This window comes from Salmo trutta, chromosome 1 (genome assembly GCF_901001165.1).
Source record: "Salmo trutta chromosome 1, fSalTru1.1, whole genome shotgun sequence".
NCBI classification, from domain to species: Eukaryota; Metazoa; Chordata; class Actinopteri; order Salmoniformes; family Salmonidae; genus Salmo; species Salmo trutta.
The window spans coordinates 1,479,141-1,500,993 of NC_042957.1; the positions used below are offsets into that span (position 1 = coordinate 1,479,141).

The 21,853-nt window shown below is 43.6% G+C and overlaps 2 protein-coding genes across 5 annotated transcripts in view; both read left to right on the plus strand.

Moving 5' to 3' along the window:
• Positions 1 to 1,170: 1,170 nt before the first annotated feature.
• On the plus strand, positions 1,171 to 17,032 carry iyd (iodotyrosine deiodinase). Of its 3 annotated transcripts, none has more exons than XM_029776831.1 (5): positions 1,171 to 1,435; positions 3,760 to 3,957; positions 4,341 to 4,500; positions 9,116 to 9,272; positions 16,435 to 16,570. In XM_029776831.1, exons 1-5 carry the CDS (start codon positions 1,180 to 1,182, stop codon positions 16,468 to 16,470), a joined length of 807 nt encoding a protein of 268 aa, XP_029632691.1. In that variant the 5' UTR covers positions 1,171 to 1,179; the 3' UTR covers positions 16,471 to 16,570. The 3 variants fall into 3 exon arrangements, with proteins under 3 accessions (XP_029632691.1, XP_029632770.1, XP_029632606.1); XM_029776910.1 differs by having other exon boundaries at positions 16,462 to 16,570; XM_029776746.1 differs by having other exon boundaries at positions 1,172 to 1,435; positions 16,455 to 17,032.
• Positions 17,033 to 19,784: 2,752 nt separating this feature from the next.
• Positions 19,785 to 21,853, plus strand: part of sec63 (SEC63 homolog, protein translocation regulator) — a 35,276-nt gene continuing 33,207 nt past the window's right edge. Inside the window, exon 1 of one of the 2 annotated variants that reach the window (XM_029689287.1) lies at positions 19,785 to 20,074. In XM_029689287.1, coding sequence (XP_029545147.1) covers positions 19,951 to 20,074 — 124 coding nt within the window. In that variant the 5' untranslated portion in view covers positions 19,785 to 19,950. The remainder of the gene's footprint in view (positions 20,075 to 21,853) is intronic. The other variant, XM_029777043.1, reaches the window with a different exon arrangement.

The following is a 21,853-nucleotide window of genomic DNA, read 5'->3' on the forward strand; positions in this document are numbered from 1 at the left end:
TTAACACAGGTGGTCACCTCGTCTTCCATCTTTTTTTCTGTAAACAAGTGCTGTGACATGGAGATATGGCCGTGTGGGAACACTAACCTTATCAAGGTGTGAAAAATTGATTTGTCACTGATGTGAAATTTAAGGTCCTTATGTTTCCGAAACCGTACCTGAAGCGTCGTGCGTTATGAATGTTCACACCGAGCATCGGAGATCTTACCAAGACACCCCTCTACTGAAGACGCCTTGGTCCAACGACTCTGATTTGTAACGTAGTGGAACTGAGACGATCAAGTGGAACAGAGACGATCAAGTGGAACAGAGACGATCAAGGGCTAGGCCTACCCCAGGTTATTTAAAAAAAGTGTTACAGAAAAGTAGTTATGTTTTCAAATCCTGAACCCTTGATTTTATCGACCTAGATATAGGCAATTGTCACGTCCTGACCAGTGAAAAAGGGTCATTTGCCATAGTAGAACGGTCAGGGCGTGGCAGCGGAGTTGTTTTGTGTGTTTTTTGGGGGTTTGTTTGTTTCTAGGGGAATGTGTTCTAGTTTTCATTTTCTATGTTTCGTTTTTTCCAGGTTTGGCCGAGTATGGTTTCCAATCAGAGGCAGGTGTCTTTCGTTGTCTCTGATTGGAAGCCATACTTAGGCAGCCTGTTTTCCTTTGGGTTTTTGTGGGTGGTTGTTTTTTCGTATAGGCGTGGTACCTTACGTAACTGTTGTTTGTTTATTTTGTTTAAAGATTTCTCTCTAAAATAAAAAGAAGATGATGAGCACTCAACACGCAGCGCCTTGGGTCTATTTTCTACGACGCATGTGACAGCTATAGACTATAATCAACATCAATTTTAATCCGTCTATTTTCTTAAATGCTGATTGGTGCTCCTAACTTTTTTAAAGTAGCCTATATTTATAGCCCTATAGATGTTCTAGTCCTAATGTATAATCTAGAAATAAAGCCTATTTCAGTCACGCTGTGTAGTTCAGTGTGTCGTTGTTTGATGATTAACCCAGTCAACTCAACTCCCACCTGACTCCGGACTGTTTCGCAACCAGGGTGTTATGTCCAAAAATGGCATACTCTTCCCTACGTAGTGCACTACTTTCTAACAGAGCCCTATGGGTCCAGCTCAAAATAGTGCACTAGATAGGGAATAGGGTGCAGTTTGGGGCGAAAGAGCAGCGGAATGCCCGCCTGGCTGGCAGACTGTCTGTTTCTATCAGTTGTGTTCAGAGTATTGCCGTCGGTCAGCATGGCCCTTCTCTCCACTCTCACGCCGCTGTTCGTGGCTGTTTTATGCGTGATCCTAGTTTTTCTGTTCAAAAGTTCTCAGAAGAAGGAGAACAAGGCGGTGAAACCCGAGTGGAAGCCCACGGCCGAGACCCGACCGTGGGTAGACGAGGATCTTCAGGACGACACAGAGATCAGACACAAAGACGAAGGTAGTTAGCTCAATAACCTTTCCTATCTACCTGAAGGTTGCACTTGTTCACTTCCCTTCGTGGATTTGAAAGGAAATTACCATTTCTATTGGTCAACAGCTTGCGAAAATACGCAAAAAATCGAACCTGTACCGAATAAATAATTGACGGATTGAGGCAAGATGATATTTCGCAATTGATGTGAATATCGCTATAAACAAGAAGTGCTTGTATGCATTTTTTTCCCATCCAAATTATTGGACGGAAATAACAGATTGAGAAAGGGCATTATTGGAAAGCAGTGATGTTCAAACTTTTTCAGAGAGGACCCCATTTTTTGAGGGTCAGAATTTCTGGGGACCCCCCACCCCAAATACAATTTTATAAAACCAGTACATTTAGATTTTTACATCAATAAAATAACCTTCAATTCATGACCTTTTTAATCTCTTATCAAAATCAAAAGAAACCAATAAATACATTTACTCAATAAAACAGTATTTAAAAAAAAAAAGATCTTTCTCAAAAATGTTTGTATATTGTCCCATACAATAATCTGTACTCTTCATTATTTGTTCCAAAAAAAAAAAATGTTTTTATTTTTGTTGTGGGGCAGACCCCACTGCAGTCCCCCAGCGAGTCCACGACCCCGACTTTGAATACCACTGAGGTAAAGGTTGTGTGTAGTGTAGCCTATGAAAACATGCTGTTAAAGTCATCGGTGCAGTCGACTGGTTTCTCTGCGTCAGAGCACTCCTTCAAGGTCCTCTGGGTAAAACAGAGAGACCTGCTGCTACCTGCTATCTGGAGGCTAATGTGCACAGTTCATCATGTCATCTGATTTATAGATAGTTATAGACCTTTAGCCCATACACCTTTACACTAGGCCCATATCCCTTTACACTAGGCCCATAGCCCTTTACACTAGGCCCATAGCCCTTTACTCTAGGCCCATAGCCCTTTACTCTAGGCCCATAGCCCTTTACTCTAGGCCCATAGCCCTTTACTCTAGGCCCATAGCCCTTTACTCTAGGCCCATAGCCCTTTACACCAGGCCCATAGCCCTTTACTCTAGGCCCATAGCCCTTTACACTAGGCCCATAGCCCTTTACACTAGGCCCATAGCCCTTTACTCTAGGCCCATAGCCCTTTACTCTAGGCCCATAGCCCTTTACTCTAGGCCCATATCCCTTTACTCTAGGCCCATAGCCCTTTACTCTAGGCCCATAGCCCTTTACTCTAGGCCCATAGCCCTTTACTCTAGGCCCATATCCCTTTACTCTAGGCCCATAGCCCTTTACTCTAGGCCCATATCCCTTTACACCAGGCCCATATCCCTTTACTCTAGGCCCATAGCCCTTTACTCTAGGCCCATAGCCCGTTACACTAGGCCCATAGCCCGTTACACTAGGCCAAGCTGACTAAACTCAACAATTTATGACGGCGATAAGCAGCAACTAGACTGGGTGGACTGGAGCTCAGAAGTTCTTATCAGAAGTGACTGATTTCAGCACCCAAAGAATAGCCCGCAATTACACAGAACAATGTTGTGGGTCAATCTCCACTCTCCTCTCACGCCTCAGTCTGACTCAGTCTACAGTCTATGTCTACATGTTACTCAACCTTTGAACCCAAAGTGAGAAAATGACTACCAAGACAAGAGAAAGAAATATATATATATATATATATATAGAGAGAGAGAGAGAGAGAACCTTATTTTCCTTCCTAATTCCTGTGTGCACAGGGGGGAACAGATCATTAACCACAGAACAGATCATTAACCACAGAACAGATCAGAACAGATCATTAACCACAGAACAGATCAGAACAGATCATTAACCACAGAACAGATCATTAACCACAGGGAACCACAGAACAGATCATTAACCACAGGGAACCACAGAACAGATCATTAACCACAGAACAGATCAGAACAGATCATTAACCACAGAACAGATCATTAACCACAGGGAACCACAGAACAGATCATTAACCACAGAACAGATCAGAACAGATCATTAACCACAGAACAGATCATTAACCACAGGGAACCACAGAACAGATCATTAACCACAGAACAGATCAGAACAGATCATTAACCACAGGGAACCACAGAACAGATCAGCGCAACTCAAGGTATGAATGGACACGTTCGGTCAAGTAGCAATACAAATGGTTACACTAACCAATAAGTAAGTGCAGGATTTGCACATCTGACTATAAGTTAAAATTGCAGATTGCGCCTTTAAACCGTGTTCAAACCACCTACAATAAAAAAAACGCTTTGTTTTCTGTAGATTCATAATTCAGACGATTGGTCTTCCCCCCCGTCTGTCTAATTTTAGAGGATGGTGATTGGGTGGAGAGTGGTGGGGAGGAGGAGCTGGCCCACGTGCCCTACCCCGCCTCTCGGTACCCCGTAGAGGTCATGGTTCAGAGGTCACAGGACTTCTACAGCCTGATGAACCAGAGGAGGTCCGTCCGCTTCCTCAGCCCCGAGCCTGTTCCACGACAGGTCATCGATAACGTCATCCGCACTGCAGGTAACACACACACACACACACACACACACACACACACACACACACACACACACACACACACACACACACACACAGACACAGACACAGACACACAGACACAGACAGACACACACACACACACACACACACACACACACACACACACACACACAGACACACAGACACACAGACACAGACAGACACAGACAGACACACAGACACACAGACACACAGACAGACACACACACACACACAGACACACAGACACAGACAGACACACAGACACACACAACACAGACACACACACACACACAGACACACAGACACACAGACACACAGACAGACAGATACACACACACACACAGACAGACAGAACGCCTGAATGTGTTGTCTGTGTTGTCCAGGCACAGCCCCCAGTGGAGCCCACACGGAGCCCTGGACGTTTGTGGTGGTGTCCGACCCCGAGGTGAAGCACCAGATCAGGCTGGTGGTGGAGGAAGAGGAGGAAGTCAATTACCGGCAGAGGATGGGGGACAAGTGGGTCAGTGACCTGCAGAGGCTCAGGTCAGATAAAACGCAGTGTACACACCATGTAGATATACACCGTGTAGATATACACAGTGTAGACATACACCGTGTAGATATACACCGTGTAGACATACACCGTGTAGATATACACCGTGTAGATATACACCGTGTAGACATACACCATGTAGATATACACCATGTAGATATACACCGTGTAGACATACACCATGTAGATATACACCGTGTAGATATACACCATGTAGACATACACCATGTAGATATATACACCATGTAGATATACACCGTGTAGATATACACCGTATAGATATACACACCATGTAGATATATACACCATGTAGATATACACACCATGTAGATATACACACCATGTAGATATACACCATGTAGATATACACACCATGTAGATATACACCATGTAGATATACACCATGTAGATATACACACTGTGTAGATATACACCATGTAGATATACACCGTGTAGATATACACCGTATAGATATACACACCATGTAGATATATACACCATGTAGATATACACACCATGTAGATATACACACCATGTAGATATACACCATGTAGATATACACACCATGTAGATATACACACCATGTAGATATACACCATGTAGATATACACCATGTAGATATACACACTGTGTAGATATACACCATGTAGATATACACCATGTAGATATATACACCATGTAGATATACACACCATGTAGATATATACACCATGTAGATATATACCATGTAGATATACACCATGTAGATATACACCATGTAGATATATACACCATGTAGATATACACCATGTAGATCTACATGTAGATATACACCATGTAGATATACACCGTGTAGATATACACCGTGTAGATATACACCATGTAGATATACACCATGTAGATATACACCGTGTAGATATACACCATGTAGATATATACACCGTTTAGATATACACACCGTGTAGATATATACACCATGTAGATATACACATCATGTAGAAATACACACCATGTAGATATACACCATGTAGATATACACACCATGTAGATATACACCATGTAGATATACACCATGTAGATATACACCATGTAGATATACACCATGTAGATATAAACACCATGTAGATATATACACCATGTAGATATACACACCATGTAGATATACACACCATGTAGATATACACCATGTAGATATACACCATGTAGATATAAACACCATGTAGATATACACACCATGTAGATATATACACCATGTAGATATACACACCATGTAGATATACACACCATGTAGATATATACACCATGTAGATATACACACCATGTAGATATATACACCATGTAGATATACACACCATGTAGATATATACACCATGTAGATATACACACCATGTAGATATACACACCATGTAGATATATACACCATGTAGATATACACACCATGTAGATATACACACCATGTAGATATATACCATGTAGATATACACCATGTAGATATACACCATGTAGATATATACACCATGTAGATATACACACCATGTAGATATATACACCATGTAGATATACACACCATGTAGATATACACACCATGTAGATATATACACCATGTAGATATACACACCATGTAGATATATACACCATGTAGATATATACCATGTAGATATACACCATGTAGATATACACCGTGTAGATATACACCGTATAGATAATGTAGATATATACACCATGTAGATATACACACCATGTAGATATACACACCATGTAGATATACACCATGTAGATATACACCATGTAGATATACACACCATGTAGATATACACACCATGTAGATATACACACCATGTAGATATACACCATGTAGATATAAACACCATGTAGATATATACACCATGTAGATATACACACCATGTAGATATACACACCATGTAGATATACACCATGTAGATATACACACCATGTAGATATACACACCATGTAGATATATACACCATGTAGATATACACACCATGTAGATATATACACCATGTAGATATATACCATGTAGATATACACCATGTAGATATACACCGTGTAGATATACACCGTATAGATAATGTAGATATATATACACCATGTAGATATACACACCATGTAGATATACACCATGCAGATATACACCATGTAGATATACACACCATGTAGATATACACCATGTAGATATACACCATGTAGATATACACCATGTAGATATAAACACCATGTAGATATATACACCATGTAGATATACACACCATGTAGATATACACACCATGTAGATATACACCATGTAGATATACACCATGTAGATATAAACACCATGTAGATATACACACCATGTAGATATATACACCATGTAGATATACACACCATGTAGATATACACACCATGTAGATATACACACCATGTAGATATATACACCATGTAGATATACACACCATGTAGATATATACACCATGTAGATATACACACCATGTAGATATACACACCATGTAGATATATACACCATGTAGATATACACACCATGTAGATATATACACCATGTAGATATATACCATGTAGATATACACCATGTAGATATACACCATGTAGATATATACACCATGTAGATATACACCATGTCGATCTACATGTAGATATACACCATGTAGATATACACCGTGTAGATATACACCGTGTAGATATACACCATGTAGATATACACCATGTAGATATACACCGTGTAGATATACACCATGTAGATATATACACCGTATAGATATACACACCATGTAGATATATACACCATGTAGATATACACATCATGTAGATATACACACCATGTAGATACACACCATGTAGATATACACACCATGTAGATATACACCATGTAGATATACACCATGTAGATATACACACCATGTAGATATACACCATGTAGATATACACCATGTAGATATAAACACCATGTAGATATATACACCATGTAGATATACACACCATGTAGATATACACACCATGTAGATATACACCATGTAGATATAAACACCATGTAGATATACACACCATGTAGATATATACACCATGTAGATATACACACCATGTAGATATACACACCATGTAGATATATACACCATGTAGATATACACACCATGTAGATATATACACCATGTAGATATACACACCATGTAGATATACACACCATGTAGATATACACACCATGTAGATATATACACCATGTAGATATACACACCATGTAGATATATACACCATGTAGATATATACCATGTAGATATACACCATGTAGATATACACCATGTAGATATACACACCATGTAGATATATACACCATGTAGATATACACCATGTAGATACATACACCATGTAGATATACACCATGTAGGTATACACCATGTAGACATATACCATGTAGATACATACACCATGTAGATATACACCATGTAGATATATACACCATATAGATATACACCATGTAGATATACACCATGTAGATATACACACCATGTAGAAATATACACCATGTAGGTATACACACCATGTAGGTATATACACCATGTAGATATACACCATGTAGATATATACACCATGTAGATACATACACCATGTAGATATACACCATGTAGACATACACCATGTAGATATACACCATGTAGATATACACCATGTAGATATACACCATGTAGACATGCACCATGTAGATATACACCATGTTGATATACACCATGTAAATATACACCATGTAGACATGCACCATGTAGATATACACCATGTAGATATACACCGTGTAGATATACACTGTGTAGATATACACCATGTAGATATATACACCATGTAGGTATATACACCATGTAGATGTACACCATGTAGATACACACCATGTAGATATACACCATGTCGATATACACCATGTAGATATACACCATGTAGACATGCACCATGTAGATATACACCATGTAGATATACACCATGTAGATATATACACCATGTAGATATACACCATGTAGATATATACACCATGTAGATATATACACCATGTTGATATACACCATGTAGATATACACCATGTAGATATACAACATGTACGCAAGTCAGATAATATTTTTTATCTCTCACTCTGTATCCTTCTCCCTTCTCACGCCCTCCCACCCCCCCTCTCTCACCCTCTCTCTCCATCTCCCCCTCTCTCTCTCCCCATCTCTCTGTCCTCCCTCTCTCCCTCGCTCTGTCCACCCTCTCTCTCCCTCTCACCCTCTCTTCTCTCTCTTTCTATCTCTCTCCATCTCCCCTTCTCTCTCCCCTCTCTCCCTCGCAATCTCCTCCCTCTCTCTCTCCCTCCCTCTCTCCCTCGCTCTCTCTCCTCTCTCTCTCCCTCTCACCCTCTCTCTCCCTCTCACCCTCTCACCCTCTCTCCTCTCTCTCTCTCTCTCCATCTCCACCTCCCTTTCTCCCTCGCAATCTCCTGCCTCCCTCTCTCCCCCTTCTCTCCTCACTCTATCCCCCTTCTCTCCCCCCTCTCTCTCTCCCCCTCTCCCCCCCCCCTCTCTCCCCCTCCTCCCCCCTCTCCCCCCCCCTCTCTCCCCCCCTCTCCCCCCCTTCTCTCCCCCTCTATCCCAGGACTAACTGGGTGAAGCAGTATCTTGATGTGGCTCCCTACCTGGTGTTGATATTTAAACAGACGTATGGCGTCGTAGCTGGAGGACAGAAGAAGACTCATTACTACAATGAGATCAGTGTGTCCATCTCCTGTGGCCTGCTATTGGCCGCGCTGCAGGTCAGCTCATTCACACACAGTAATTTTTTACATTTGAGTCATTTAGCAGACGCTCTTATCCAGATTGACGTGCAGCCAGCTAGTGCATTCATCTTCAGATAGCTAGGTGAGACAACCACATATCACACTCATTCAGATCATTCACCAAGTCACAACCCCCGTGGACCTCTGGGGGGCGTACTCAGGGACGTGGACCTCTGGGGCGTACTCAGGGGCGTGGACCTCTGGGGGCGTACTCAGGGGCGTGGACCGCTGGGGCGTACTCAGGGACGTGGACCTCTGGGGCGTACTCAGGGACGTGGACCTCTGGGGCGTACTCAGGGACGTGGACCTCTGGGGCGTACTCAGGGACGTGGACCTCTGGGGCGTACTCAGGGACGTGGAACTCTGGGGGCGTACTCAGGGACGTGGACCTCTGGGGCGTACTCAGGGACGTGGACCTCTGGGGCGTACTCAGGGACGTGGACCTCTGGGGCGTACTCAGGGGCGTGGACCTCTGGGGCGTACTCAGGGGCGTGGACCTCTGGGGCGTACTCAGGGACGTGAACCTCTGGGGCGTACTCAGGGACGTGGACCTCTGGGGGCGTACTCAGGGGCGTGGACCGCTGGGGCGTACTCAGGGACGTGGACCTCTGGGGCGTACTCAGGGACGTGGACCTCTGGGGCGTACTCAGGGACGTGGACCTCTGGGGCGTACTCAGGGACGTGGACCTCTGGGGCGTACTCAGGGACGTGGAACTCTGGGGGCGTACTCAGGGACGTGGACCTCTGGGGCGTACTCAGGGACGTGGACCTCTGGGGCGTACTCAGGGACGTGGACCTCTGGGGCGTACTCAGGGGCGTGGACCTCTGGGGCGTACTCAGGGGCGTGGACCTCTGGGGCGTACTCAGGGACGTGAACCTCTGGGGCGTACTCAGGGACGTGGACCTCTGGGGCGTACTCAGGGATGTGAACCTCTGGGGCGTACTCAGGAACGTGGACCTCTGGGGCGTACTCAGGGACGTGGACCTCTGGGGTGTACTCAGGGGCGTGAACCTCTGGGGCGTACTCAGGGACGTGGACCTCTGGGGCGTACTCAGGGACTTGGACCTCTGGGGCGTACTCAGGGATGTGAATGAACAGAGCTGATATGATTCTCTATTCTATCTGAAGATGAATGAATACAGCTGATATGATTCTCTATTCTATCTGAATATGAATGAATACAGCTGATATGATTCTCTATTCTGTCTGAAGATGAATGAATACAGCTGATATGATTCTCTATTCTATCTGAAGATGAATGAATACAGCTGATATGATTCTCTATTGTATCTGAAGATGAATGAATACAGATGATATGATTCTCTATTCTATCTGAAGATGATTTGATTCTCTATTCTATCTGAAGATGGCGCCTACAGACACTGCAGCTCTGCCTCTCGCTCCTAAGCAACTTTGCAGTATTTTTTTGTTGTTGTGTGTTATTTCTTATATTATTAGTCTGGAATGTTTTTTTGTGTTATAAAATACAACCGGATATCAGAGCGTGGCAACTCACCAGCATTCCGACCAGAAATACGACTTTCCCGAATTGGATCCTTTGTTCGTACCCCCCAGGGCAATTTAACTTATTCAAGAGGCTGCTCCAAGACGCCGCCGGCGGAGAAGAGGTATTCGGAGTGGACTTCTAGTCCGACTCAGGAGGCGCGCACACCATCCATCGCTTCCGACTATATTACTCGCTAATGTTCATTCCCTGGACAATAAAGTAGACGAGCTCAGGGCGAGGATCTCATTCCAGAGAGACATCAGGGACTGTAACATACTCTGTTTCACGGAATCATGGCTCTCTCCGGAAATACTGTCCCCGTCCATACAGCCAGCTGGGTTTTTAGGACATCACACAGACAGGAATAAAGAACTTTCCCGGGAAGATGAAAGGTGGAGTTGTATGTTTAACTACTCATGGTGTGATTGTGGTGACGTACAGGAACTCAAGTCCTTTTGTTCACCCAACCTAGAATACCTCACAATCAAATTACCTCCCAAGAGAATTCTCTTCGGTTGTAGTCACAGCCGTGTATATTCCCCCTTAAGCCGTTACCACGACGTCCTTCAAGGATCTATACTGGACTTTGTGCAAACTGGAAACCACATATCCTGAGGGCCGCGTTTATTGTAACTGGGCACTTTAACAAAAACATTTTGGGAGGAAAACACTACCAAAGTTCTATCAACACATTGCCTGTTGTACTCGTGCTTCAAAAACTCTCGACCATTGTCACTCTCCCTTTCAGGATGGCTACAAGAACCTCCCCCACCCTCCCTTCGGCAAATCAGATCACACCTCCCTTCTGCTCCTTACTTCCTATAGGCAGAAACTCAAACAGGAAGTACCCGTGCTAAGGTCTATTCAATGCTGGTCTGACAAATCGGAATCCATGCTTCAAGATTGTTTTGATCACGTGGACTGTGACATGTTCCCAGGGTTGTCTCTGAGAATAACATTGACGTATACACTGACACGGTGACTGAGTTCATCAGGAAGTGTATAGGGGATGTTGTTCCCTCTGTGACTATTAAAACCTACCCAAACCAAAAACCGTGAAAGCGCAAACCACGGCAAGGTCACTGGGAATACTGTTGAATACAAACAGTCCAGTTATGTCCTCCGTAAGTCAATCAAACAGGCAAAACATCAGTACAGAGACTAAAGTGGAGTCGCAATTCAACGGCTCAGACACGAGACGTATGTGGCAGGGACTCCAGACAATCACGGATTATAAAGGGAAAACCAGCCACGTCGCGGACACTGACGACTTGCTCCCAGACAAGCTAAACACCTTCTTCACCTGCTTTGAGGATAACACAGTGCTACCGACGTGGCCCTCTACCAAGGACTGTGGGCTCTCCTTCTCCGTGTTCGACGTGAGTAAGACATTTAAGCGTGTTAACCCACGCAAGGCTGTCGGCTCAGACGGCATCCCTAGCTGCGTCCTCAGAGCACGCGCAGACCAGCTGGCTGGAGTGTTTATGGACATATTCAATCTCTCTCTATCCCAGTCTGCTGTCCCCACTTGCTTCAAGATGTCCACCATTGTTCCTGTACCCAAGAAAGCAAAGGTAACTGAACTAAATGACTATCACCCCGTAGCACTCACTTCTGTCATCATGAAGTGCTTTGAGAGACTAGTCAAGGATCATATCACCTCCACCTTACCTGTCACCCTTAATAACCCACTTCAATTTGCTTACCGCCCCAATAGATCCACAGACGATGCAATCGGCATCGCACTGCACACTGCCCTATCCCATCTGGACAAGAGGAATACCTATGTAAGAATGTTGTTCATTGCCTTCAACACCATGGTACACTTCAAGCTCATCATTAAGCTTGGGGCCCTGGGTCTGAACTCTGCCCTGTGCAACTGGGTCCTGGACTTCCTGACGGGCTGCCCCCAGGTGGTGAAGGTAGGAAACAACACCTCCACTAAGCTGATCCTCAACACAGAGGGCCTCACAAGTGTGCGTGCTCAGTCCCCGCTTGTACTCCCTGTTCACCCATGACTGCGTGGCTATGCATGCCTCCAACTCAATCACCAGGTTTTCAGACAACACAACAGTAGTGGGCTTGATTACCAACAATGACGAGACGGCCTACAGGGAGGAGGTGAGGGCCCTGGCGGAGTGGTGCCAGGAAAATAACCCTTTCCCTCAACGTCAACAAAACGAAGGAACTGATCGTGGACTTCAGGAAACAGCAGAGGGAGCACGCCCCCAACCACATCTACTGGGCTGCAGGGGAGAAGGTGAAAGCTTCAAGTTCCTCGGCGTACACATCACTGACAATCTGAAATGGTCCACCCACACAGACAGTGTTGTGAAGAATGCACAACAGAGCCTCTTCAACCTCAGGAGTTTGAAGAAGTTTGGCTTGTCACCTAAAACCCTCACAAACTTCTACAGATGCATCATTGAGAGCATCCTGTCGGGCTGTATCACCGCCTGGTACAGCAACTGCACCGCCTGCAACCACAGGGCTTTCCAGAGGGTGGTGCGGTCTGCCCAACGCATCACCGGGGGCAAACTACCTGCCCTCCAGGACACCTACAGCACCCGATGTCACAAGAAGGCCGAAAAGATCATCAAGGACAACAACCACCCGAGCCACGCTATCATCCAGAAGGTGAGGTCAGTACAGGCGCATCAAAGCTGGGACCCAGAGACACTAAAAAAACAGCTTCTATCTCAAGGCCATCAGACTTTTAAATAGCCATCCCTAGCCCGGCCTCCACACAGTACCCTGCCCTGAACTTAGTCACTGTCAATAGCCGGCTACCACCCGGTTACTCAACCCTGCACCTTAGAGACTGCTGCCCTATGTGCATACTGTCGACATGGAATCACTGGTCACTTTAATAATGTAAACATACCGTTTTACTCATTTCATATGTACTGTATATAATGTATTCTAGTCAAGTCCATCCAATTCAACTATTGGTGTAAATCTACTATTCTATCCTATGTATTCTATATATATATTATATATTCCATCCACGTGCTGTCTATAATGTCAATACATCCCATCACATATACAGTGACTTCGGAAAGTATTCAGACCCCTTGACTTTTTCTACATTTTGTTACGTTACAGCCTTATTCTAAAATGGATTCAATTGTTTTTCCCCCTCATGAATCTACACGCAATACCCCATAATGACTAAGCAAAAACTTTTTTTTTTTTTAAATGTTTGCTAATTTATACAAAATATTTTTTAAATATCACATTTACATAAATATTCAGACCCTTTATTCAGTACTTTGTTGAAGCACCTTTGGCAGCATTTACAGCCTCGAGTCTTCTTGGGTATGACGCTACAAGCTTGGCACACCTGTATTTGGGGAGTTTCTCCCATTCTTCTCTGCAGATCCTCTCAAGCTCTGTCAGGTTGGATGGGGAGCGTCGCTGCACAGCTATTTTCAGGTCTCTCCAGAGATGTTCGATCAGGTTCAAGTCCTGGCTCTGGCTGGGCCACTCAAGGACATTCAGAGACTTGTCCTGAAGCCACTCCTGCGTTGTCTTGGCTGTGTGCTTAGGGTTGTAGTCCTGTTGGAAGGTGAACCTTTGCCCCAGTCTGAGGTCCTGAGCGCTCTGGAGCAGGTTTTCATCAAGAATCTCTCTGTACTTTGCTCAGTTAATCTTTGCCTCGATCCTGACTAGTCTCCCATTCCCTGTCACTGAAAAACATCCCCACAGCATGATGCTGCCACCACCATGCTTCACCGTAGGGATGGTGCCAGGTTTCCTCCAGACGTGACGCTTGGCATTCAGGCCAAAGAGTTCAATCTTGGTTTCATCAGACCAGAGAATCTTGTTTCTTATAGTCAGAGTCTTTAGGTGCCTTTTGCCAAACTCCAAGCGGGCTGTCATGTGCCTTTTACTGAGGAGTGGCTTCCGTCTGGCCCCTCTACCATAAAGGCCTGATTGGTGGAGTGCTGCAGAGATGATTGTCTTTCTGGAAGGTTCTCCCATCTCCACAGAGGAACTCTGGAGCTCTGTCAGAGTGACCATTGGGTTCTTGGTCACCTACCTGACCAAGGCCCTTCTCCCTCGATTGCTCAGTTTGGCCGGATGGCCAGCTCTAGGAAGAGTCTTCGTGGTTCCAAACGTCTTCCATTTAAGAATCATGGAGGCCACTGTGTTCTTGGGGAAACTTCAATGCTGCAGAAATGTTTTGGTTCCCTTCCCCAGATCTGTGCCTCAACACAATCCTGTCTCTGAGCTCTACGGACAATTCCTTCCATCTCATGGTCTAGTTTTTTGCCCTGACATGCACTGTCAACTGTGGGACCTTATATAGACAGGTGTGAGCCTTTCCAAATCATGTCCAATCAATTGAATTTACCACAGGTGGACTCCAATCAAGTTGTAGAAACATCTCAAGGATGATCAATGGAGACAGGATGCACCTGAGCTCCATTTCGAATCTCATAGCAAAAGGTCTGAATACTTATTTAAATGTTTATTTAATATATTTAAAAAAATATATAAATTAGGAAATGGAAATGTACCTGTTGTCACTTTGTTATTTTGTGTGTCGATGTCGATGGCTTGTTTTCAAAATGTCGAATATTTTAGAGATTTTAGTTTCAAATGAAGGGGAAAAGGCTGTTCTTGAATACTGATGTAAATAAGGTACTTCTGTTTTTTTTGTTTTAATACATTTTCAAGTATTTCTAAAAATCTGTTTTCACTTTGTCATTATGGGGTATTGTGTGTTTTCTTTATTTTTTTTATTTCACCTTTATTTAACCAGGTAGGCAAGTTGAGAACAAGTTCTCATTTACAATTGCGACCTGGCCAAGATAAAGCAAAGCAGTTCGACAACATACAACAACACAGAGTTACACATGGAGTAAACAACATACAGTCAATAATACAGTAGAAAAAAAAAATAAGACTATATACAATGTGAGCAAATGAGGTGAGATAAGGGATAAGGGAGGTAAAGGGAGGTAAAAGCAAAAAAATGCCATGGTGGCAAAGTAAATAAAGTATAGCAAGAAAAACACTGGAATGGTAGATTTGTAGTTTGAAGAAAGTTCAAAGTTCAAATATAAATAATATGGTGCAAAGGATAGTGTAGATTGCTGAGGATTTTTCTTTATTTAATTAATTTTACAATAAGGCTGTAACGTAACAAAATGTGGAAAAATTAAGGGGTCTGATCACTTTCTGAAGGCATGTATATATATATATAAAAATAAAAGTAATGTTATATATTATGGACTACGACAGTCAATGCCACTCCAACAGTACTCGTCCTAATATTTATATATTTCTTAATTCCATTATTTTAGATTTGTGTGTAATGTTGTGAATTGTTAGATACTACTGCACTGTTGGAGCTAGGAACACAGCTAGCTACACCCTCAATAACATCTAAATATTTGATTTGAAGTAAAATGTCAAACAAAGACAGAAGGATCTTACATTACAGAATGTTGACGTAGAAATATATTGTGTAGAACAGAAATGGTCTGTCAGATTGTCTGTCAGAACGGGGAATGATGTCAGCTCTAGTCAACCATTTCAAAACCTTTTATAAACATCTGGATTCTGTATGTGTTTGATATTCTGACCAAACCCTTGTCTCTCTGTGTTTGACTGACATGCAGTCTGTCCAATCCCCTGTCAGAATGCAGGTCTGGTGACGGTGACGACGACGCCCCTCAACTGCGGCCCCCAGCTCAGGCTGCTCCTCGGTCGGCCAGCCAATGAGAAGCTGCTGATGCTACTTCCTGTTGGTTACCCCGCCCCCGACGCCACCGTGCCCGACCTCACCCGCAAGCCACTCGACGACATCATGGTGCACCTGTGACATCATCATTAAGGGCCCGGCCGAGTGACATCATAGATGTAGGGGTTACCTTCTGTCCTCGTCTCCTCCCAGTCGTCTGGTTGATTTGTAAAGCAGCAACAGGCATCGAAATGTTTACTATTCTAATAAAATGCAACAATTGGACAATAAATGAAGATACTTCAAACTTTTGGGGAATTTTTATAATCCATCAGATATCAACTGAATTATAGCACAGATAAAACGTTTTACTGGCACGGACAAATAATGTTCAGGGATTTTGGTGGAAATTCAGGTATTCAATTTATTGTTAAATTTCACTTTTTTTTCTTAGAATGCACTCATATATACATGTTCTAATGGTATCAGGTATTTTTTAACAACTTTTTTGTGTTCAAATAAAGAAAATGGTATTACCTCATTTGCATAAACACATGGGGGTGTGTTTGCATATATTAAGACATTAACATAAAGGGGTGGGACAAGGCTGTACAGACCAAACCAGTGGGGGGAGAAAAAAAAACTACAGGAACAAGCAAGAGATTAAAAAAGAGTTGCAGGAATAAAATAAAAAACAATCAAACCAGCGAGATTTAAGTGACAAGTGGATTTTGCACCCCTCAAATACAGGAAATAAATGCCTGAAAAAAAGACAGATCCTCAGGTGGACAGGGCATGAATGGAGAATTGTCCTCCCCTCCTCCATCGCCTCCTTTCTCTGAGGATACAAATGAGTATCCTTTTGCCGACTAGCGCGTTTTAAACACATCCCCATTAAATCAGATGTTGTTTTCTCAACGGAGAAAAGCATGCACACATTTAAAACTATACACTACTTATACTTTAGAAAATGTCTTCACAACCAGTGATTAACGGACTGAAATAAATAGTTCTCATTTTAAGTGCCGATACTGTTTAGATTTAGATTTAGGCCCACTGGGCACAGAGGTCAATGCAATGTCTACTCCATGTTGGGTCATCCTAATTTATTTGAAATAATGTGGAAATAATGTTGATTCAACCAGTGTTTTCCCAGTGGGAAAACTCCACAATATTTTTTTGAGCTCATATTTTATAAGAGGTTCAGGAACTCAGTAGAACGTTTGACATGACGGTACTCTGTTCTGGTGAGCTCCTCCCAAATCAAGCACTGTTCACAACTATATATTTGTTTTGATCACGTTACACATATATTTTGGGATTCCTCCTCTGTCAACGCAATTTGCCTGTGCGGATTGGAGAAGAAACATCTAATTTCTTGCAATAGCGTTTCTGTCTACTTTCCTTCTCCTCGCCGCCTATCCTCAATTACGATTTCATCCTTATTCATAAGCAGTCGAGGAGAGGGCGGAGGAGAAGAGGTGAGGAGAGGATGGAGGAGAGGACGGAGGAGAGGAGGGAGGAGATGAGGGAGGAGAGGACGAGGAGGAGAGGACGGAGGAAAGGAGAGGAGGAGAGGACGGAGGAGAGGAGAGGAGGACGGAGGAGAGGACGGAGGAAAGGAGAGGAGGAGAGGACGGAGGAGATGAGGGAGGAGAGGACGAGGAGGAGAGGACGGAGGAAAGGAGGTTCTCCCGTTATACGTAGAGGGAAATAACATTGGTTACGTCCCAATCATTGGCCACGCTTCCTCCCATAGTGATCACTTGTTCACTTCCCTTCACTGATTTGAAACTAAATGACTGGTAAAAGAAATATGGTGTAAACTTCCTCTTGAGTGCAGCCCAGTGGTTCTAAACCTTTTTTGGTTACTGTACCACCAACTACATTTTGCTCTGCCCGGAGTACCCCTGAAGTACTTTCTCATGTGCACTTAAGGCCGTTCCATTCTGCCAGTCACATTCTGTTAAAGGTCCCCAAAGCACACACATCCCTGGGTCGCTCCTCTTTTCATTTTGCTGCAGCTTGTGACTGGAACGAGCTGCAACAAACACTCAAACTGGACGGTTGTATCTCAATCTCTTCATTCAAAGACTCAATCATGGACACTCTTACTGACAGTTGTGGCTGCTTTGCGTGATGTATTGTTGTCTCTACCTTCTTGCCCTTTGTGCTGTTGTCTATACCCAATAATGTTTGTACCCTGTTTTGTGCTGCTACCATGTTGTGTTGCTACCATGTCGTTGTCATGTTGTGTTGCTACCATGCTGTGTTGTCATGTGTTGCTGCCTTGCTATGTTGTCTTAGGTCTCTCTTTATGTAGTGTTGTGTTGTCTCTCTTGTTGTGATGTGTGTTTTGTCCTATATTTATATTTTATTTATTTTTAATCCCAGCCCCCGTCCCCGCAGGAGGCCTTTTGCCTTCTGGTAGGCCGTCATTGTAAATAAGAATTTGTTCTTAACTGACTTGCCCAGTTAAATAAAAGGTTAAATTAAATAAAAAATATATAAATAAAAAGGCCAGTAAGCCTATGGCCTTAAATATCTTAAGGTGTCCGCATGCTTCCCATCCGAAACAGTTCATGCATATATTAGGACTACATTTTGTACCCCCTGTGGATAGGCCAAGTTACCCTGGGTTGAGAACCACAGGTCTACCCCATGCCTCCACCAATCCAATGCTTTTAGAAGTAGTAAACTCAACTTGAAAGATCATCAAAGAAAAATTGTAAAGAGCATCTAATTTCATATTGTAATACAATGACGTTTCTAATTCTTGAATGCCTGAATATGAAATTGGTCACTTTGATGAACATGATGCTGATCATTTGAATTAGAAGACAGAAGACAACAACAACAATTTAAAACGTCTGAAAATAAACATATATTGTTCCTGACTTTACATTCTATCTAAGTCATTAGATTTGATGGGTTTATTATAGACAGTATTGCCTATTATAAACTGTGGTTCAGTACAGTGCTAACCTAACGTAGCAGGCATTAAGAGAAGGTATACAGCTTTTGTCAAATGGGACTTTACGTAGCAGGTTTAGAAGTTACGCAACAGGTTAGGAGAATTAGGTTAAGGTTAGGAAAAGGGTTAGAGAAAATGTACCAAAACTTTGACAAAAACTCTATCCCATCTAGTTTAGTAGCCTAGTACAGTTCCAAGGCCGGAAGTAATATCCAATACTAACCACTAGGTGGAAGCATAACAATTAGGGACAAGTTCCCGGAAGTTCCACAGACGAAGAAGAAGAACGGAAGCAGAGACTAACCCACTGCGCATGCGTAAACCACGTACTCCGTTCTCTCGTAGCATCGCGCTGTTTTGGCCCTATGCTAGCTGGTACCTGATCAGTGGTGTGTGTGTGTCAAGTCATACATACTGGGCTTGATCGGGAAGGTATAGCGGTGGAGAATCAGGGGGAAACCTTAAACGCCCCGCGACGAAATGGCCGGGCAACAGTTTCAGTACGATGACAGCGGCAATACATTTTTCTATTTTCTAACGTCCTTCGTTGGACTCATCGTCATCCCAGCTACATATTACCTCTGGCCCCGAGATCAGAATGCTGGTAAGGCCCTCGATGTATATATATATATATACACACGACAAGATAGCATCACCTAGCTAGCATGCTAAAGTTGGTTCAGTTAGCTGTGTGTTTGTGTGATGGGTGAAGTTAGCTAGCCTGCTAACTAACAAATTCGATTAGCCAATTCTGAGACGGACCAACACTAGTTAGAGGTTTTTTTTCGCTCTTTTTTTTCTTGCTAGCCAACTCTGTTGCTAGCTAGCTATATTCGTATGTAGTAGTTACCTAACGTTAACTAGCTGGTTGGCTGAAATACACAGGAAAAACAAGTAGTTAACTGATGTTACCAACTCTGCATTTCTAGGGGTGCTATGAAGCGTCATATCCAATCTCGCTGCGTTCGTGTTTACATAACTAACAGCTAGCTACGAGCTAGCTAACCAATATGACTGGCTAACTTTTTTTTCTTTTTCATTTTTAATTGGATACTGTATCAGTCTTTATAATATCAGTGCCAGTAACACCTAACTAGGTAGTATTTGTCGTTCAGCTTAATGTTTGGCTGGTGACTTAGCCAGCTAGCTGCGTCAGTTAGCTATATCACAAATGGTCCCGTCTAGCTAGCTAACTTCAGGCTAACTTTAGCTAGCTAGTTAACGGGTTACTCTGAATTTTTACGTGTTCTTGCTAAATACTCTCTGCGACGTTGGTTACGTACGCTGCTGGTGACGTTAGCCAACGTTGGTGGGTGGTGGTAGCTAGGTATAGCCTTTAGCTAGCTACCAAAGCCTGGTCTCAACTACCTATAGCCTATAGCTAGCTACCAAAGCCTGGTCTCAACTACCTATAGCCTTTAGCTAGCTACCAAAGCCTGGTCTCAACTACCTATAGCCTATAGCTAGTTACCAAAGCCTGGTCTCAACTACCTATAACTAGCTACCTAACTTGTATTTATTTAGTCACTTGGTTGATAACTAAGTAAAGCATTGGAAGGTTTGCCATCTTAGAGCAACAGCAATGAGCAAACAGTCGGTGGTGGTATGTGGCAGGGTCTACAGTCAATCACTGACTACAAAAGAAAAACCAGCCCCGTCGCGGACCACGATGCCTTGCTCCCAGACAAACTAAACAACTTCTTTGCTCGCTTTGAGGACAATACAGTGCCACTAACACGGCCCGCTACCAAAACCTGCAATCTCTCCTTCACTGTAGTCAACGTGAGTAAAACATTTAAACTTGTTAACCCTCGCAAGGCTGCAGGCCCAGACGGCATCCCCGGGCGCGTCCTCGGATCATGTGTTTACAGACGTATTCAATCAATCCTTATCCCAGTCTGCTGTCCCCACATGCTTCAAGAGGGCCACCATTGTTCCTGTTCCCAAGAAAGCGAAGGTAACTGAGCTAAATGACTACCGCCCTGTAGCACTCACTTCCGTCATCTTGAAGTGCTTTGAGAGACTAGTCAAGGACCATATCACCTCCACCCTACCTGACACCCTAGACCCACTCCAATTTGCTTACCGCCACAATAGGTCCACAGACGACGCAATCGCCATCACACTGCCCTAACCCATCTGGATAAGAGGAATACCCATGTAAGAAGGCTGTTCATTGATTATAGCTCAGCATTTAACACCATAGTACCCTCCAAACTTGTCATTAAGCTCGAGACCCTGGGTCTCGACCCCGGCCTGTGTAACTGGGTCCTGGACTTCCTGACGGGCCGCCCCCCAGGTGGTGAGGGTAGGCAACAACATCTCCACCCTGCTGATCCTCAACACTGGGTCCCCACAAGGGTGCGTTCTCAGCCCTCTACTG

What these genes read in the sequence shown, in the direction of transcription:
- iyd (XM_029776746.1), top strand. Translation starts at nt 1,180, where the DNA reads ATGCCCGCCTGGCTGGCAGACTGTCTGTTTCTATCAGTTGTGTTCAGA. An exon ending in GATCAGACACAAAGACGAAG is followed by an intron (nt 1,436 to 3,759) that starts GTAGTTAGCTCA and finishes GTCTAATTTTAG; the next exon opens with AGGATGGTGATTGGGTGGAG. An exon ending in TGCTATTGGCCGCGCTGCAG is followed by an intron (nt 9,273 to 16,454) that starts GTCAGCTCATTC and finishes ATCCCCTGTCAG; the next exon opens with AATGCAGGTCTGGTGACGGT.